Source organism: Panulirus ornatus, chromosome 17 (assembly GCF_036320965.1).
Source record: "Panulirus ornatus isolate Po-2019 chromosome 17, ASM3632096v1, whole genome shotgun sequence".
Taxonomy (NCBI): Eukaryota; Metazoa; Arthropoda; class Malacostraca; order Decapoda; family Palinuridae; genus Panulirus; species Panulirus ornatus.
The window spans coordinates 30,418,454-30,432,615 of NC_092240.1; the positions used below are offsets into that span (position 1 = coordinate 30,418,454).

The 14,162-nt window shown below is 47.4% G+C and overlaps 1 protein-coding gene across 2 annotated transcripts in view; it reads right to left on the reverse strand.

Annotated features, from left to right (window-relative positions):
• The window catches only part of LOC139754662 (transcription factor 12-like), a 723,853-nt gene extending 711,800 nt beyond the window's left edge, over positions 1-12,053 (reverse strand). For both annotated transcript variants that reach the window (XM_071672207.1, XM_071672206.1), the window contains exon 1: positions 11,677-12,053. In XM_071672207.1, the coding sequence (XP_071528308.1) occupies positions 11,677-11,844 (168 nt within the window). In that variant the 5' untranslated portion in view covers positions 11,845-12,053. The remainder of the gene's footprint in view (positions 1-11,676) is intronic.
• Between the last annotated feature and the right edge of the window lie 2,109 nt (positions 12,054-14,162).

Here is a 14,162-nt window from a genome sequence, read left to right on the forward strand (position 1 = left end):
AAGCATGGCTAGGGAGAAGCACGGAAAGTATGAATGGCTCGGGGAAGACAGAGACAGCATGTATGCCTACGGGAAGGCAGAGCCAGTATGTGTGGCTTGTGATGGGTAGGGTTAGTAAGTGTGGCTGGTGGAATAGATGCATCACGTGTATCTGGAGAAAGGTAGAGGAAGTATGTGTGACTCGAGTGAAGTAGAGACAGTATTTATGGCTATGGGGAGTTAGAGGCAGTATGTATGGTTAGGGAGGCAGAGACAGCATGTATGGATGGATGTGGGGGGGGGGGGGGAGGTAGAGGCAGTATGTATGGCTAGGGGTAGGTAGAGGCGGCAGTGAGGGAGGAGGGTAGTGGGTGCCGTAGCCAAGAGGGACTGGGGTCAGCAGTGAGGCGGAACCGAGCAAGTTGCTCCTCGCTCCACTGGCACGCAGGACGCCCCGGATGTGGGTCACGCTTCTCACTTCACTACACGGCCGCAGGGAGCCTCAAGCACCCACCACCCTCACACCCTGCCACTCATTACCTTCCCTACCAACACCCACCACCCTCACAACCTGCCACTCATTACCTCCCCTACCAACACCCACCACCCTCACAACCTGCCACTCATTACCTCCCCTACCAACACCTACCACCCTCATACACCGCCACTCATAACCTCCATAACCAACACTCACCACCCTGCCATTTATAACCTCCCCTACCAAGACCCATCACCCTCACACCCTGCCACTCATAACCTCCCTCCCCTACCAAGACCCACCACTCTCACTCATAACCTCCCCAACCAAGACCCACCATCCTCACACCCTGCCGCTCATAACCTCCCTCCCCTAAAAAGACCCACCCCTCTCACTCATAACCTCCCCTACCAAGACCCACCATCCTCACACTCTGCCACTCATAACCTCCCTCCCCTACCAAGACCCACCACTCTCACTCATAATCTCCCCTACCAAGACCCACCACTCACTCATAACCTCCCTCCCCTACCAAGACCCACCACTCTCACTCATAACCTCCCCTACCAAGACCCACCACTCACTCATAACCTCCCTCCCCTACCAAGACCCACCCCTCTCACTCATAACCTCCCTCCCCTACCAAGACCCACCACTCACTCATAACCTCCCTCCCCTAACAAGACCCACCATCTTCACATCTTCCGAATACGATTCAATTTCCACATACTTGTAGACTACGGCGCTACGGCTCCGGCTCTTACTTCCATCATCCAAGTAATTTACAAATGAATGGGATCCCCGTAACTGTGAGGAGAATTATGAAGGTCGGGAGTGAGGAGTTAATGAGGAGTGTGGCGGCGTCGTGGAGTGAGGGAGTGAGCCAGCTGGGGTTGGGAAGGGACCGCGGGTGACGCCGGCAGCGGGTTAGTTGGGCTTGCTGGGGGGGAAGAGGCCGGCCCCACCCCACCCCACCTCAACGGCCCCACCCATGACAGGTAACTCATGTCTTCCCCCACCCTCAGCTCACACCACCAGCAAAAAAAAAAAAAAAAAGTAATCCGTGGGCGTTCTGTCCGACTCCTACATCATGGCGGAGAAAGAAGGGCGCGCTCAGAAAAACCTAAAAGGTCTAACGCTGAAAATGAGGGCAAAAACTGCTTGGGGAAGGGGCGATGCCAGGGAGGAGAGGGGAGGGGAAATCGGCCACGGGGTGTGAAACACTGGGGGAAGAGGAGGAGGGGAAGAGATGAAGAATGGGGAGGAGAGGAAGATGACGATGAAAAGGAGCATAAAGTTCACCATACGCCTTAGAGAGAGAGAGAGAGAGAGAGAGAGAGAGAGAGAGAGAGAGAGAGAGAGAGAGAGAGAGAGAGAGAGAGGGAGAGAGAGAATAATCAACCATACAAAGTGATTTTTAAGTGAGGCCCTCCAGACTGGTACGGGTGACCACAATTTAAACCGGCGGAGACTCCGCGCCACACCGCTGCCGTCACCAAAAAAACACTGAAGCCCACTCTGATGCCAACCACAACACTGGAACCCACAATGAACACAACACAAACACTACAACCCACTCTAAAGCCATCCCAAACCCTGGAACCCACTCCCAAGCCATCACAAACACTAGATCCCACTCTAAAACCATTATAAACACTGAAAGCCACTGTCAAGCCATCACAGACACTGGAACCCACTCTGAAGCTATTACATCCACACAGGCACCCACTCTGAAGCCAACACAAAGACTGGAACCCACACCACAGGTGACACAAGTAACCTAAACAGTCTATGGAAAAAGTGGGAGTAATCTATTTTTCAATTCCAGTCGAGATGTAGACAAAGGACCGTGCTCCAGTCTGCATGTAGTTCTCCCCTGCTACACATTTGGAGTAGGAAGCGATATAAACATCGTCAGCAGCTTCTTCCTGTGGCGCTCCAACTTGCATGGAGTCATCAACACAACCCCCAACACCCTGTTAAGTACTGCAACCCTCCGATCACAAGTCTATCTCCAACACACGTAGGAAATATATCTCGTGTCTCGCATCGAACTTCATGGCGAGTTAGTAATCTCTGGCAATCTGTTTCACACCTCGTTACTTTGTTTCAATATATAATAATGACTTCATAACCAAAGATATATGAAGACATCTGTTACAAGTATGTCTAGCACTGAGATGACCGTGAGTCGTTGGTATACGTCGATAGTGAGTGGCAGCAAAGATAGACAGCTTGACTTAAAAGGGACCGTCTAAACAATGCATCATACCAGCAACTGAACGTTTAAGAGTTTTAAGTTTTTTGTCGTCCAATCTAACACGACACATATCTTTACATATCTTCACTAAGGTATTACTTTACTAATGACGATGGCAACCAGAGGTACATGGAACAAAATACTTCCTTAATTCTGGTGCTTTTTCAATCAGTAGTCCATTCACTCGCACCGAATTTCTCTCCGTGTACACATGCTTATGCGTGTGCGTGTGTGTGTGTGTGTAACGTCAGACAATCTGGTATCAACAAGAGGTCTAGAACCAAATATTATTCTATACGGCAAACACAGTTCCATAATTATCAATACCATCTCTCATCAATGTCTGTTGTTGCAAAGTTGCTGCTAAGGTGTAATGTCGTACGTGAGGGGGTTGTAACCGGCAGCTGAGGCAGAGGATCTCTTGTTACAGTCGGGTAGACTGAGCAGAAGTAGGAACCATCCGTTACAGTGGCGTCATAACCTCCAGTGAGGAGCCCTAACGCACGTCCTTCGGGATGGTCGTCTACCCGTGTAGGTGCCTCCAGCAATAAGCCATGATGGCCCGTATGCCCAAGACCTCCCTAGGGCCGGCCAGGATCGAGGCCCGTGGTGGTAGCGTGTGCCGGTGCGCCACCATCAGCTCCACAAGCAGTATCTGGTGGTGAATTTTAACTGTGTGTCTGCGGCCGGGGATGCTGTAGACGCCCTGGCCACCAGCCGCCCTAGCCAGGTTTGGCCGGTCTCGGACGCAGCTGCCGTATTGTTGTGTACAAAGGGCCGGGCCGGGGGGAGGCGAGGTTTAAACCGCCACGCGGCGCTACCGAGAGTCCCTGATTCTGCTGTCGCTTCTGCTCCTGCTACCTCCTACCACAGCACCACCACACACGCTACCACACAACTCACCAGCCAGTGACTCAGCACTCTGTTTCATATTGATGGAAGGAGCAGTGTAAATACACCACGTATTCACTCCGACAGTAACTCAACTTCACATGCACTCGCAGCCTCGAAGAGTGCACATTCCTATTCCTCGTTTACATTATATTTCCTTGCTATTTCCCAGAGGAGCCGTAAGGAGGAAGTAAAAAATTAAATGTCAGTATAAAATCCTTTTCCAGGAGCGAAGCGATACGAGGGTTTGCAAGAGTTGAACCCCGTCCTTGGCCGGGGAAGTGGAGCCGTGAAACCCGAACGACCGTTGGAAACTTAATCGGTTGCCATTAGACTCCGCCATTCCCGAGAAATGGGAGGGGAGAAGGACAATAAGTGAAGTAGGTGCAGGAGAAGGACGGCGCGGAGGAAGAGCGCAAGATGGCGCGACTGGAGGACAAGAAGGGAGATTCTACGACACGGGGGAAAAAGATATAAAATTACTGAAAAGGGGAGTGCGTGGGGGGAAGGGGTGATAATAAACAAGGGAAATACGAGCCACAAGGATGGGAAAGGCGGAGGAGAGCGATGGAGATGTACGCTGGGACGGCACAAATAAATAACACGATAACAAAAGAATATCTCACCCAGTACACACTGGGACGAGGTCGTAATAAAGGAAATGTCTTCTTTATGCTCCCATCATCTCCTTACTCTAACGTAATCCAGCCATTGCTTAAGACACGCTCTTCATTTCTACTACTTATGTCTCACTTTCGGGATTGTATTATGCCATAAAAAGGAGAGAGACAGGAAACAAGCGGCCTGTGGCAAAATAAAGAGAAGCCAATACTTAAGGAGGCTGGCATTAGAGGAACAGAATAGCAGCAGGAAATTACAACACGGTTCTAAGAAGGGCGCTGCGTTCGCTCCCGCCGCTGTACACCACTGCAATGAGGCCTTGTTAGCGCCACATTCAGCCGTTACGAACAAGACTCCAGTAATCAATCTAGTGTGAGAGAGTGCGTGGTTATGTTATCACGCCTTGATTACCGAGCCCAGTCCTTGAGTGTGTTGTCGGGCACCACAGGTCCAACTTGTCCTCAAGTGCATGTCCGTACGTTATCAGTGTCAGCACGCGTACGCCACCACTCCATCTACGTTATCTATAGATAAACGGCCCGTCTCGGAGCCCGCCCGATAATGACCAGAGAATTATACTGGGCGGTGATGGAGGGCACGCTTCCCCCGCCATCACCCTGGACACACCCGTCCAACCACCCTCCCCTCCTACCATACACACACACACACACACACACACACACACACACACACACACACTACCTCCTCACCACGCCTGCATCTTGTATCACGACAGTTCACGGTACAACATGGTTAGTACCTCTTGTTCGGATAGGTGATAAAAGCACATAACAATGTCTCCCAATCAAATCTGTAATAATAATAAAAAAAAAAGCAACTCGACAGTTGACGATGCCCGCCCGCCAAACTTCCCTGTCGCCAACACAAGCGACAGATGAATACCTCCGTCTGGTTCCCCCCTGACCCAGCGGGCGGGACAACACACGACTTGAGGCCGCGGCGCCAGTACCACTCCCTTTCCACCATCTGTACACCGACTTAAACGACGATGTCTTCACCTTCGACGACACGGGTGATCTAGTCTTGCCCTCTAGACCCCGGTGCATCGCGTCCGACACCAGAAAACAAGATGATGTGATAGCCCGGCACGGGACGGCGGCTCTGGACGGCTCCAGCTCAGTACCTGCACGGTAATACACGAGACAAAGCAACTATAACCCAGCACAAAGTGCGTTATACATCATCAGTGGAATTACTCCGATAACCGATGACAGGGACACTGATACAAATACATTAATACACGTCGCATGTCCTATGTAATTTTCTTTGTCTTAAAATAAAAAAAATCCTCCTCCTCCTCTTGTATTATATCAATGGGAAAAACGATCACTACTGCCAGTACTGGGTTAATCGGTGTGAATCACGAATCATAATAACAGAGAAGCTAAAGAACCTCAAACTCGGTTACCAGGCAGTGTGGCAATGACATGCTGACGGGAGGGTAAAAAGAGATGTCGCGGTTGGTGATTCTTGGATGTGTACGTGTGATAGACAGTATTCCACGTCTCGGCAGAAGCCTTGAACAATATTGACCAGTGCGGGTCGCCTCCTCCCCTCTCCTAAAACGGCTATAACATAAATTACCATTAACCCCTCAAGCACGAAAGTACGACTCTGGAGCACGAATGTGTACGACCCTTCAGTACGAAAGCATGACTCTTGGGTATGATGTGGCCTAGTCTTCGAACCGAGCCTTATGGAGCAGGTCTGGCCAGGTCATTACACTCAAGGATTGTGCCCTACTGGGCAAGGAATTTAACAATAAGAAACATATGGATCCTGCAGCCTGGATCATACGTATGTGGGAGACAGCATCACCTAGACCTTGATACGGCAGACTGGCTGGTGCACGGCTCCCAGACACCCGTTTGGTCCCACTGGGGCCATGGATAAAGCAAAAGTTATCTACTACAGTGACTGAGTAAATCAGGATACATTAACTCTATATACAGATAACCAGGTGAATGCCAGCCATACCGAGAGATCAGAAGACATGCGTTTAGGAAACCCCCTCAGCGTAAGCATCGCACTAAGCCAGCAAGAGAGCCGGCAGCCTGCACACACACACACACACACACACACACACGGCTTAAGGCATGCTGATAACACCATCCTCCCTCCTTCCTCCATCTTCGGCCGCCCTCCACGTCCAGCCGTGCAGTGAAGGAAAGCCTGTCCTCCCCATCCCGGTATCAGCAGCGCCCCGCTCTCTAATACACTTGGTGCTCATAGCTACGAGGGGAACAAAGGCTAGTGTGGAGTCAATAAATACTGTTATCGCTCACATCTGTATGATAATCTTATCGATTCCACCCTCCGCTAACAGCTATTATCTATGCCACAGGAATCCTTATGGCACCTTAGGCCTCGTAAGAGGTTAATTGACGCTATAAACGTTTATGGTGTGGCAAAAATCCCCGATGCAATAATCTTCACAGGAGACGGATCAAAAGAGAAAAGACGCTCCTGATACGAGGGGGAAAAACAGAAGAACAAGTGAATACCAGGTGGTGTGGTCTTTGATGTCGTCCCTCCACTTGAGGATGAACGACACATGTGGTTATGAGTACAAGGTGACATCTTCCCCCACCTCCGCCTGACGGTAAGCAACTTCCCTGTTCAAGGTACATGAGGCACAACTGGCTTCGTGCTAACGGACTTCCCCCACTCTTCCCCTTCAACATCTAAGAGTTCTAGAGCTGCGCCCACCCCCTCCACACACACACACACACATACAAACACACAGGTACACAAACATACTCAATCTCCTGCCACGCTTTCCCTACCACACTTCTCTGACACGAACTTTACCAAGGAATTAACCCATAAATGGTTCTCAGTTGCTTGTCTCTTACCATAAAGCTCTGCCTGTAATCAAACCCAGGCCTGATTAGGTACCAAGGTAGACTCATACTCTTTCAAGAGAAATACAGTGACGCTCTCATAAAGCTTCTCAAAGCGATGTTACACAGCTGAACACTCATGATGCCCGTGTGTCTAACAGTTAGCTCACACTGTGCAGTGCTGGATGAAGGTATGTCCTGCCTGACTCCTGCTTTGCATGTAGGTAGTAGGCGTCCAGTCACACACTACTCGTGGTGTTCATCTACCCCGTATACAATTGACGCTACCACTGTATTACAGCACTATATTAACCTTTCACAGAATCCCCCGTCATGGAGCTTCCGCAGTGCTTGGGAAGCCAGCCACGTCCACTGGGCGAGAACACAAGGCAAAAAGTGTGGTGATACGTGTCTGTCTTCGTGGGGTGAGCACAGGCTTACTGAGGGGCAAGTGTTTAGTGCCTCCTGTAGGGGAGGTGTGTCTAGGACACAAAGGGTCTTGTGATATGCTGATCGATATGTGTGTGTGTGTGTGTGTGTGTGTGTGTGTGTGTGTGTGTGTGTGTGTGTGTGCACCCATCAATACACCACAAACACCTTTTGAACAAATCTCAAGACCCTTCATGCACATTTTACAAAGAAAAAAAAAATACATGAAGACACCAAACACTTCACTCGTTAACTACCCTGCACTCGCTGCACATACACGCACACACATCACAACATTCTATAACCTGTGGTCCCAACCGATGGACGTAGCCAGCTACCTAAGAGTTGCAGGAGCGTCTAGGGACTGAAGGGACTCCTGGGGGAATATATATATATATATATATATATATATATATATATATATATATATAGAGAGAGAGAGAGAGAGAGAGAGAGAGAGAGAGAGAGAGAGAGAGAGTGCACGTTATCCAGATAACATGCAGACGACCACAAGGAATATGACACATAAAGTAGATCATTTCACTTCCAATAAAGACTGTCAGCAGCAGTGTTAACCTTGTGACCTGACGTGCACCGTTGTCTGACCATCTGTCCCAGGGTGTGGCAACCTGCCCCCCCAGGCTTCCCGCCTTCCCAGGTCAGGTCACTGTTCTTCTACATGTAATGCCAGTGTCCTAGTCTTGTATTCTTTTAAAATATGAAGAACAAATAAGCTTTGGGACCCACTGTAATGGTCTTGAATTCTTTTTTTTATAAAAAAAAGTTTTGCATTCGGTGTTTCATTCAAGCTGTGGAAACATGCATATCTCTCATATGTATGGATGTAGGAATGAATGTATAAATGTATATATTCTTTTTCCCACTTTATACATTACCTTACCTTATATGCATAAAAAAAACTTTAATTTGAGTTTCAAAATGGTTTTAAGCCGCACTTATTGCATTTACCAAAGGTTATGAAAGAAATGCATTAGGTAGAGCCAGGGACCTCGAAATGACACCCACACAAGTCCGTGCACCCAGAGCCGGTCTAATAACAACAGGTATAACAGTAATTATCGTGAGTGTGAGGTACTCCACGACTGCTAACCTTAATGTGTAATGTGTTTCTGAAAAAAAAAAAAACATTTCCACTGTACACGGTACAAAGTATCATTCGATTAATAATACACTGCAACACTTATGCTCGCCGTTACTGAAGTAGCTGGTCCACCTCATTCTTCCAAAGGAACAGAGCACGTGTGTCTGTCTCTCATCTAGGCAGTCAGTTGGTGGGGGTGGGGGGGGGGGGGGGGGGTATATGAGAGGCGGCCGGGCTGCGCTGAAGGTGTAGTGAACGCCTCAACAATATTTACAAACACGGCACTCACTACCCTCTGTCGGGACACGCCTTGTAGTGCTTAACAACCCGTTAAGCACGACCGTGCTATCCTGGGGGTATAATGGACCAGCCTCTGACCTGACTTTACTCAAGGATGTGGCCAAAGGTCAAGCCATTGTGCCCCAGGGCAGCACCGTCGTGCTTTGGGCTGAAGCAAACGCCTGCCAGTTTATGAAACTGTTTGGCTCTATAAAACAGCAAGAGTTTATAGAAACAATATATCGGTAATATCAAAAACTGGAGATCTTGTCTGTACAATGTACCACATGAAGTTTAACATAAGCTACCCACGATCCGTTCCCGGTGCTCTATACGTTAAGACCGGGGTTTGAATCCTAGGCGCCACAGGTAAATCGTTGTCAAATATAATACAAATGTAAAAGACTGGTGGCCACGTAGATCTAAGGACACATCTCTAGTGTAAACAACTAAACTGATAGTTTTCATATATATATATATATATATATATATATATATATATATATATATATATATATATATATACCACACACACACACACACACCTGGCTTCTACACACATGGTCTGGGGATCGATTCTCGGAGTACACTGATAAATAGTTATCAATTATCATGTGTACATTGCATGGATCATATATATAAATGCATGTGCATGTGAAGGCCACCAGACCCCTAAGAGCAGACACAAAAACGTCAATGCACTCTGCAATATATCAGTTAAAACACAAGGGAAGAACCATACACAGGCAGTTTCCCAAACAAATTACACCAAAGCATCAACACGAACACCAACTACACCATAGCTTCGGAGAGTCTTGCTGGCCCTCGGTTCTGGACCTGTGGTGATGATGTTGGCGCCTAAACCCACGTAGTCGGGGTGACGGGGGCCTGTGGATGCCGTATAACGAATGTGGGAAGCGGCAGTCAGCAGGCGGCGGTGGCGTCAAGCTCCAGCAACAAGTTGTTCGCTGCCACCACCCGCCTGCCTCGCCTCCCTCACCACTCATCCTACAACCTCCAACGAAATCATCAACTCTTAGACAAAATCCATCCCTCTAGTTATGCTCCCAGACATTTTCTTTTTATATAAACAACCAAACGTATTTAGCTTCCCTTGTTTAGCTCAAGCCACTCAGACTACGTAGTTGCTGTCACCTGATCTGATCGTTGGACAAGGATTCATTATCTATTTCATTATATTCACATTGCGACTCAACTCACAACCACAGTTTTCTCATTTAACCAAAGCCTTACACTTTAATGCTTTAACAAATTCACTATACTAAAATGACTGAAGTTAAGTCAACCTCGAGACATCCACACTGGTCTTGTCATACTTTATACAAGAAACAAAAGAATTTCGTACACCTCTATATAAATAATTGTGAACCTCGCCTGGCGAACATGTGAGCAGTGTAAAAACTGCCAAGCCGGAGGAAAGAAAGACAAGAAAAAGTTCAACCCGTGTCCTATGACGTTGCACTTCCACACAATTTCTATCTGCTTGTTTACTGAAATTACGTTTGATAATCTTAAACACAAAGCTAACGCACTAGAATGCATTGGAATTCTGGTGACTGTCATCATAATATGTTCTGGGCTATCAACAGCATTTCAACATTGCCACACACACAAAGTATTCTATCTTCATAAAAAAAGTAATAAGATTCTTGTGTATAATAATGCTACACGCATCGCGACTGAAAGATAATAATAACAGTTAGAGAGGTTGTGCATGCATAACAGTCTCGATCAACAATCCCGTGCTTGTGAGAATGTCAAGTATTTCCTCCCAGGCGGGACAGCCCGCCTTCATGACACCTCACAAGCGCTTGAGTAAATTACCGATGCGATGTAAATCATCTCATGGAATGAGAATTAGGAAAACCAAAACGTTTGGCTTACTGACGCTTGGCAACACAGACTGAACAAGTAGTATGCAGTGATAGATGCAAGAGTATCAGTAGCATTTTTTTTTCAATCACCTATTTGATACTAACAAACATATTTTAGTGAATTTCTTACAGTACATAGTTGAATACATTCATACACGACACTAAGGTAACAAACATAAAAGATCATGATTATATGAGATGAGAGGAGAAGGGGGTGAATGGTAGGGTGTGAAAGTGTTAGGTGACGGAGGCAGTGAGCGTGGGGCGTAGACTCTCCCCCCCGAGCGTACTTTGTTTACCTCTTCCTGCACTTGGCGCGAGTTGCTGTGTAGCGCCCCAGCATATTTGAAAGTAGGGAGGGTGGGGTGAGTTGGTGGGGGGAGAGGGGTTATGAATTGAGAATGTTATGCTGCGAGAATGACGAGTGGGTGCCTGGGGTGATCTCTCCCTTACACATGCGTTTTTTTTTTTTCTAAATAATAGCAGTTCATGAAATTGGAAGAATTTACTGAAATATAATCCCTTATCAATCTTGGTAACTTCTGCAAATAATCTCTCTGTATAATAAGGCAAAATATATCACCAATCTCCATGTCGCTTTGAATTAGTTTCATAAAAAGTGGGGAGTAAAGCCACCCCCCCCCCCCCTCGCCTATGTAACACCATCATGAACACTAAAGAATATTTTCTTTTTCAATACAATCTTATTCGTCTTACATAATCAGAGGAGCAATCTAAATGGGGTGAATAATGTTGTATAACAGTAGCTGTAGAGGTGAGGAGGCTGGGGCGGGAGGGGATGCGAGCAAGATGCTGCTGCTGCTGCTGGGCCGCGTGCTGCCTCCCGCTGCCCGCCACAGCTGACCCGCGTTTCCTACCTGAGAGTAGAGTGAGTATCCAGAGTTCATGTTGAGATCGAGGGCGTGGACGTTTTCCTGAAGGGCCGTAGTCAAGACGTTGCTCCTGCTGGTCTCACGGTGGGCGTCGTCGCGGGCTTTTGACGCGGCGCTGCTAAGGGGGACTCCGCCACTCGCACAGTCGTACATAGCAATACACTATCCCTTTACCATCACTACACTACACACTGCTCACTAAAGGAGGAAGGCACTCTTGTTATGCTGCTTGCAGAGTGCCAAGATAATCACTGACTGACACACCAGCACAACGCTGAGCCCAGCCAGCCACGCAGACAGAGACGCTGCTGAGCCGCGCACAGGTCCACTCAGTACGACGCCGCCGACAACACTGAGGCACGGTGTGCTGGCGGCCGCGTCCATTCTTGTCTCGCGGGGGAGGACCCTTCCTCCTTTCATCACATACATCAACAATCCATCCAATGACCTGGTTAGTAGTAGTTACCTGGGGTGAGAGGCACGGCAAGGACATGACGACAGCTGCCCCAACAAGCAGTGTGGGTGTCTGCCAGGTGCTGGGGATGGCTGGGCAAGAGCGAGGAGTCAAGCAGAACCACGTGGGATGCATGCCACCGCCCAGGCCGCCGTCAGGATATCTCCCACGGGAGTACACACAGCCACATTCACAGTCTCCCCCCCCCCCCTCCCCTACCCACCACAGTGGCCTGCCGCATTTTACCACACCTTCATTTGGCGCACCTACAACAAGTAATGACGACATTCGTTTCACTGCTGTTAACGGGTAATCAACGAATAGCAGTTCATGTTAAATACATTCAACATATTTTAACCAACTGCGGTAAATTACTATACCTACCCAAACCTCCGTTAATGGTAGAGAAAAGTTGTTAAAGAATTTAGAAGGAACACCTCACTTCCGGCAGCTCACAGAGGGTAAAATTGCTCTTCATAAAAGAAATTTACTTCTTAAATGTGAAAAGAAAATGGAAGTGAAATAAAAAGGAAAGTTCGAACAGGACGTAATTACAGTACCCACCCACACACACACATACAAATATATATATATATATATATATATATATATATATATATATATATATATATAGAGAGAGAGAGAGAGAGAGAGAGAGAGAGAGAGAGAGAGAGCGTTCCTGACCATGACGCATTCATGGGCTGCCCAGGGTCGAGCGCATGGGTTCGAATCCTGGTAACGGCAGTCGGTTCACAGTCAATCCAGCTGTTCATCCAACCCTATGGGTTGGTTGATAAAATGGTTACTTGGCTCATGCTAGGGTATATGCTGTGGTTTCGGTGCATTCATTATACATGACAGTAAGAGACTGAGTGTGAACGAATGTGGCCTTTGTGTCTTTTCCTAGCACTACCTCGCGCACATGCGGGGGGAGGGGGTTGTCATTTCATGTGTGACAGGGTGGCGACGGGAATCAATAAGGGCAGACAGTATGAATTATGTATATGTGTATATATGTATATGTCTGTGTGTGTATATATATGTATACGCTGAGATGTATAGGTATGTATATGTGCGTGTATGGACGTGTATGTATATACATGTGTATGTGGGTGGGTTAGGCCATTCTTTCGTCTGTTTCCTTGCGCTACCTCGCTAACGCGGGAGACAGTGACAAAGTATAATATATATATATATATATATATATATATATATATATATATATATATATATATGCTTAATCGCTGTTTCCCGCGTCAGCGAGGTAGCGCCAGGGAACAGACGAAGAATGGCCCATCCACTCATATACGCGTATGTATACATAAACGCCCATACACATACATATACATATCAATATACACATTATACATGCACATAAACAGATATATACATATATACACAAGTATATATTCATACTCGACAGATATATACATATATACACAAGTATATATTCATACTCGCTTGCCTAATCGCTGTTTCCCGCGTCAGCGAGGTAGCGCCAGGCAACAGACGAAGAATGGCCCATCCACTCATATACGCGTATGTATACATAAACGCCCATACACATACATATACATATCAACATACATATTATACATACACATAAACAGATATATACATATATACAAGTATATATTCATACTTGCTTGCCTTCATCCATTCTGGCGCTACCCCACCCCACAGGAAACAGCATTGCTACCCCCTGCTTCATCGAGGTAGCGCCAGGAAAACAGATAAAGAAAAGGCCACATTCGTTCACACTCGGTGTCTTACTGTCATGTGTAATGCACCGACACCACAGCTCCCTATCCACATCCAGGCCCCACAGACCTTTCCATAGTTTACCCCTGACGTTTCACATGCCCTGGTTCAGTTAATTGACAGCACGTCGTTCCAATTCACTCTATTCCTTGCACGCTTTTCACCCTCTTGTATGTTCAGTCCCCGATCGCTCAAAATCTTTTTCACTCCATCCTTCCACCACCTATTCGGTCTCCCGCTTCTCCTTGTTCCCTAC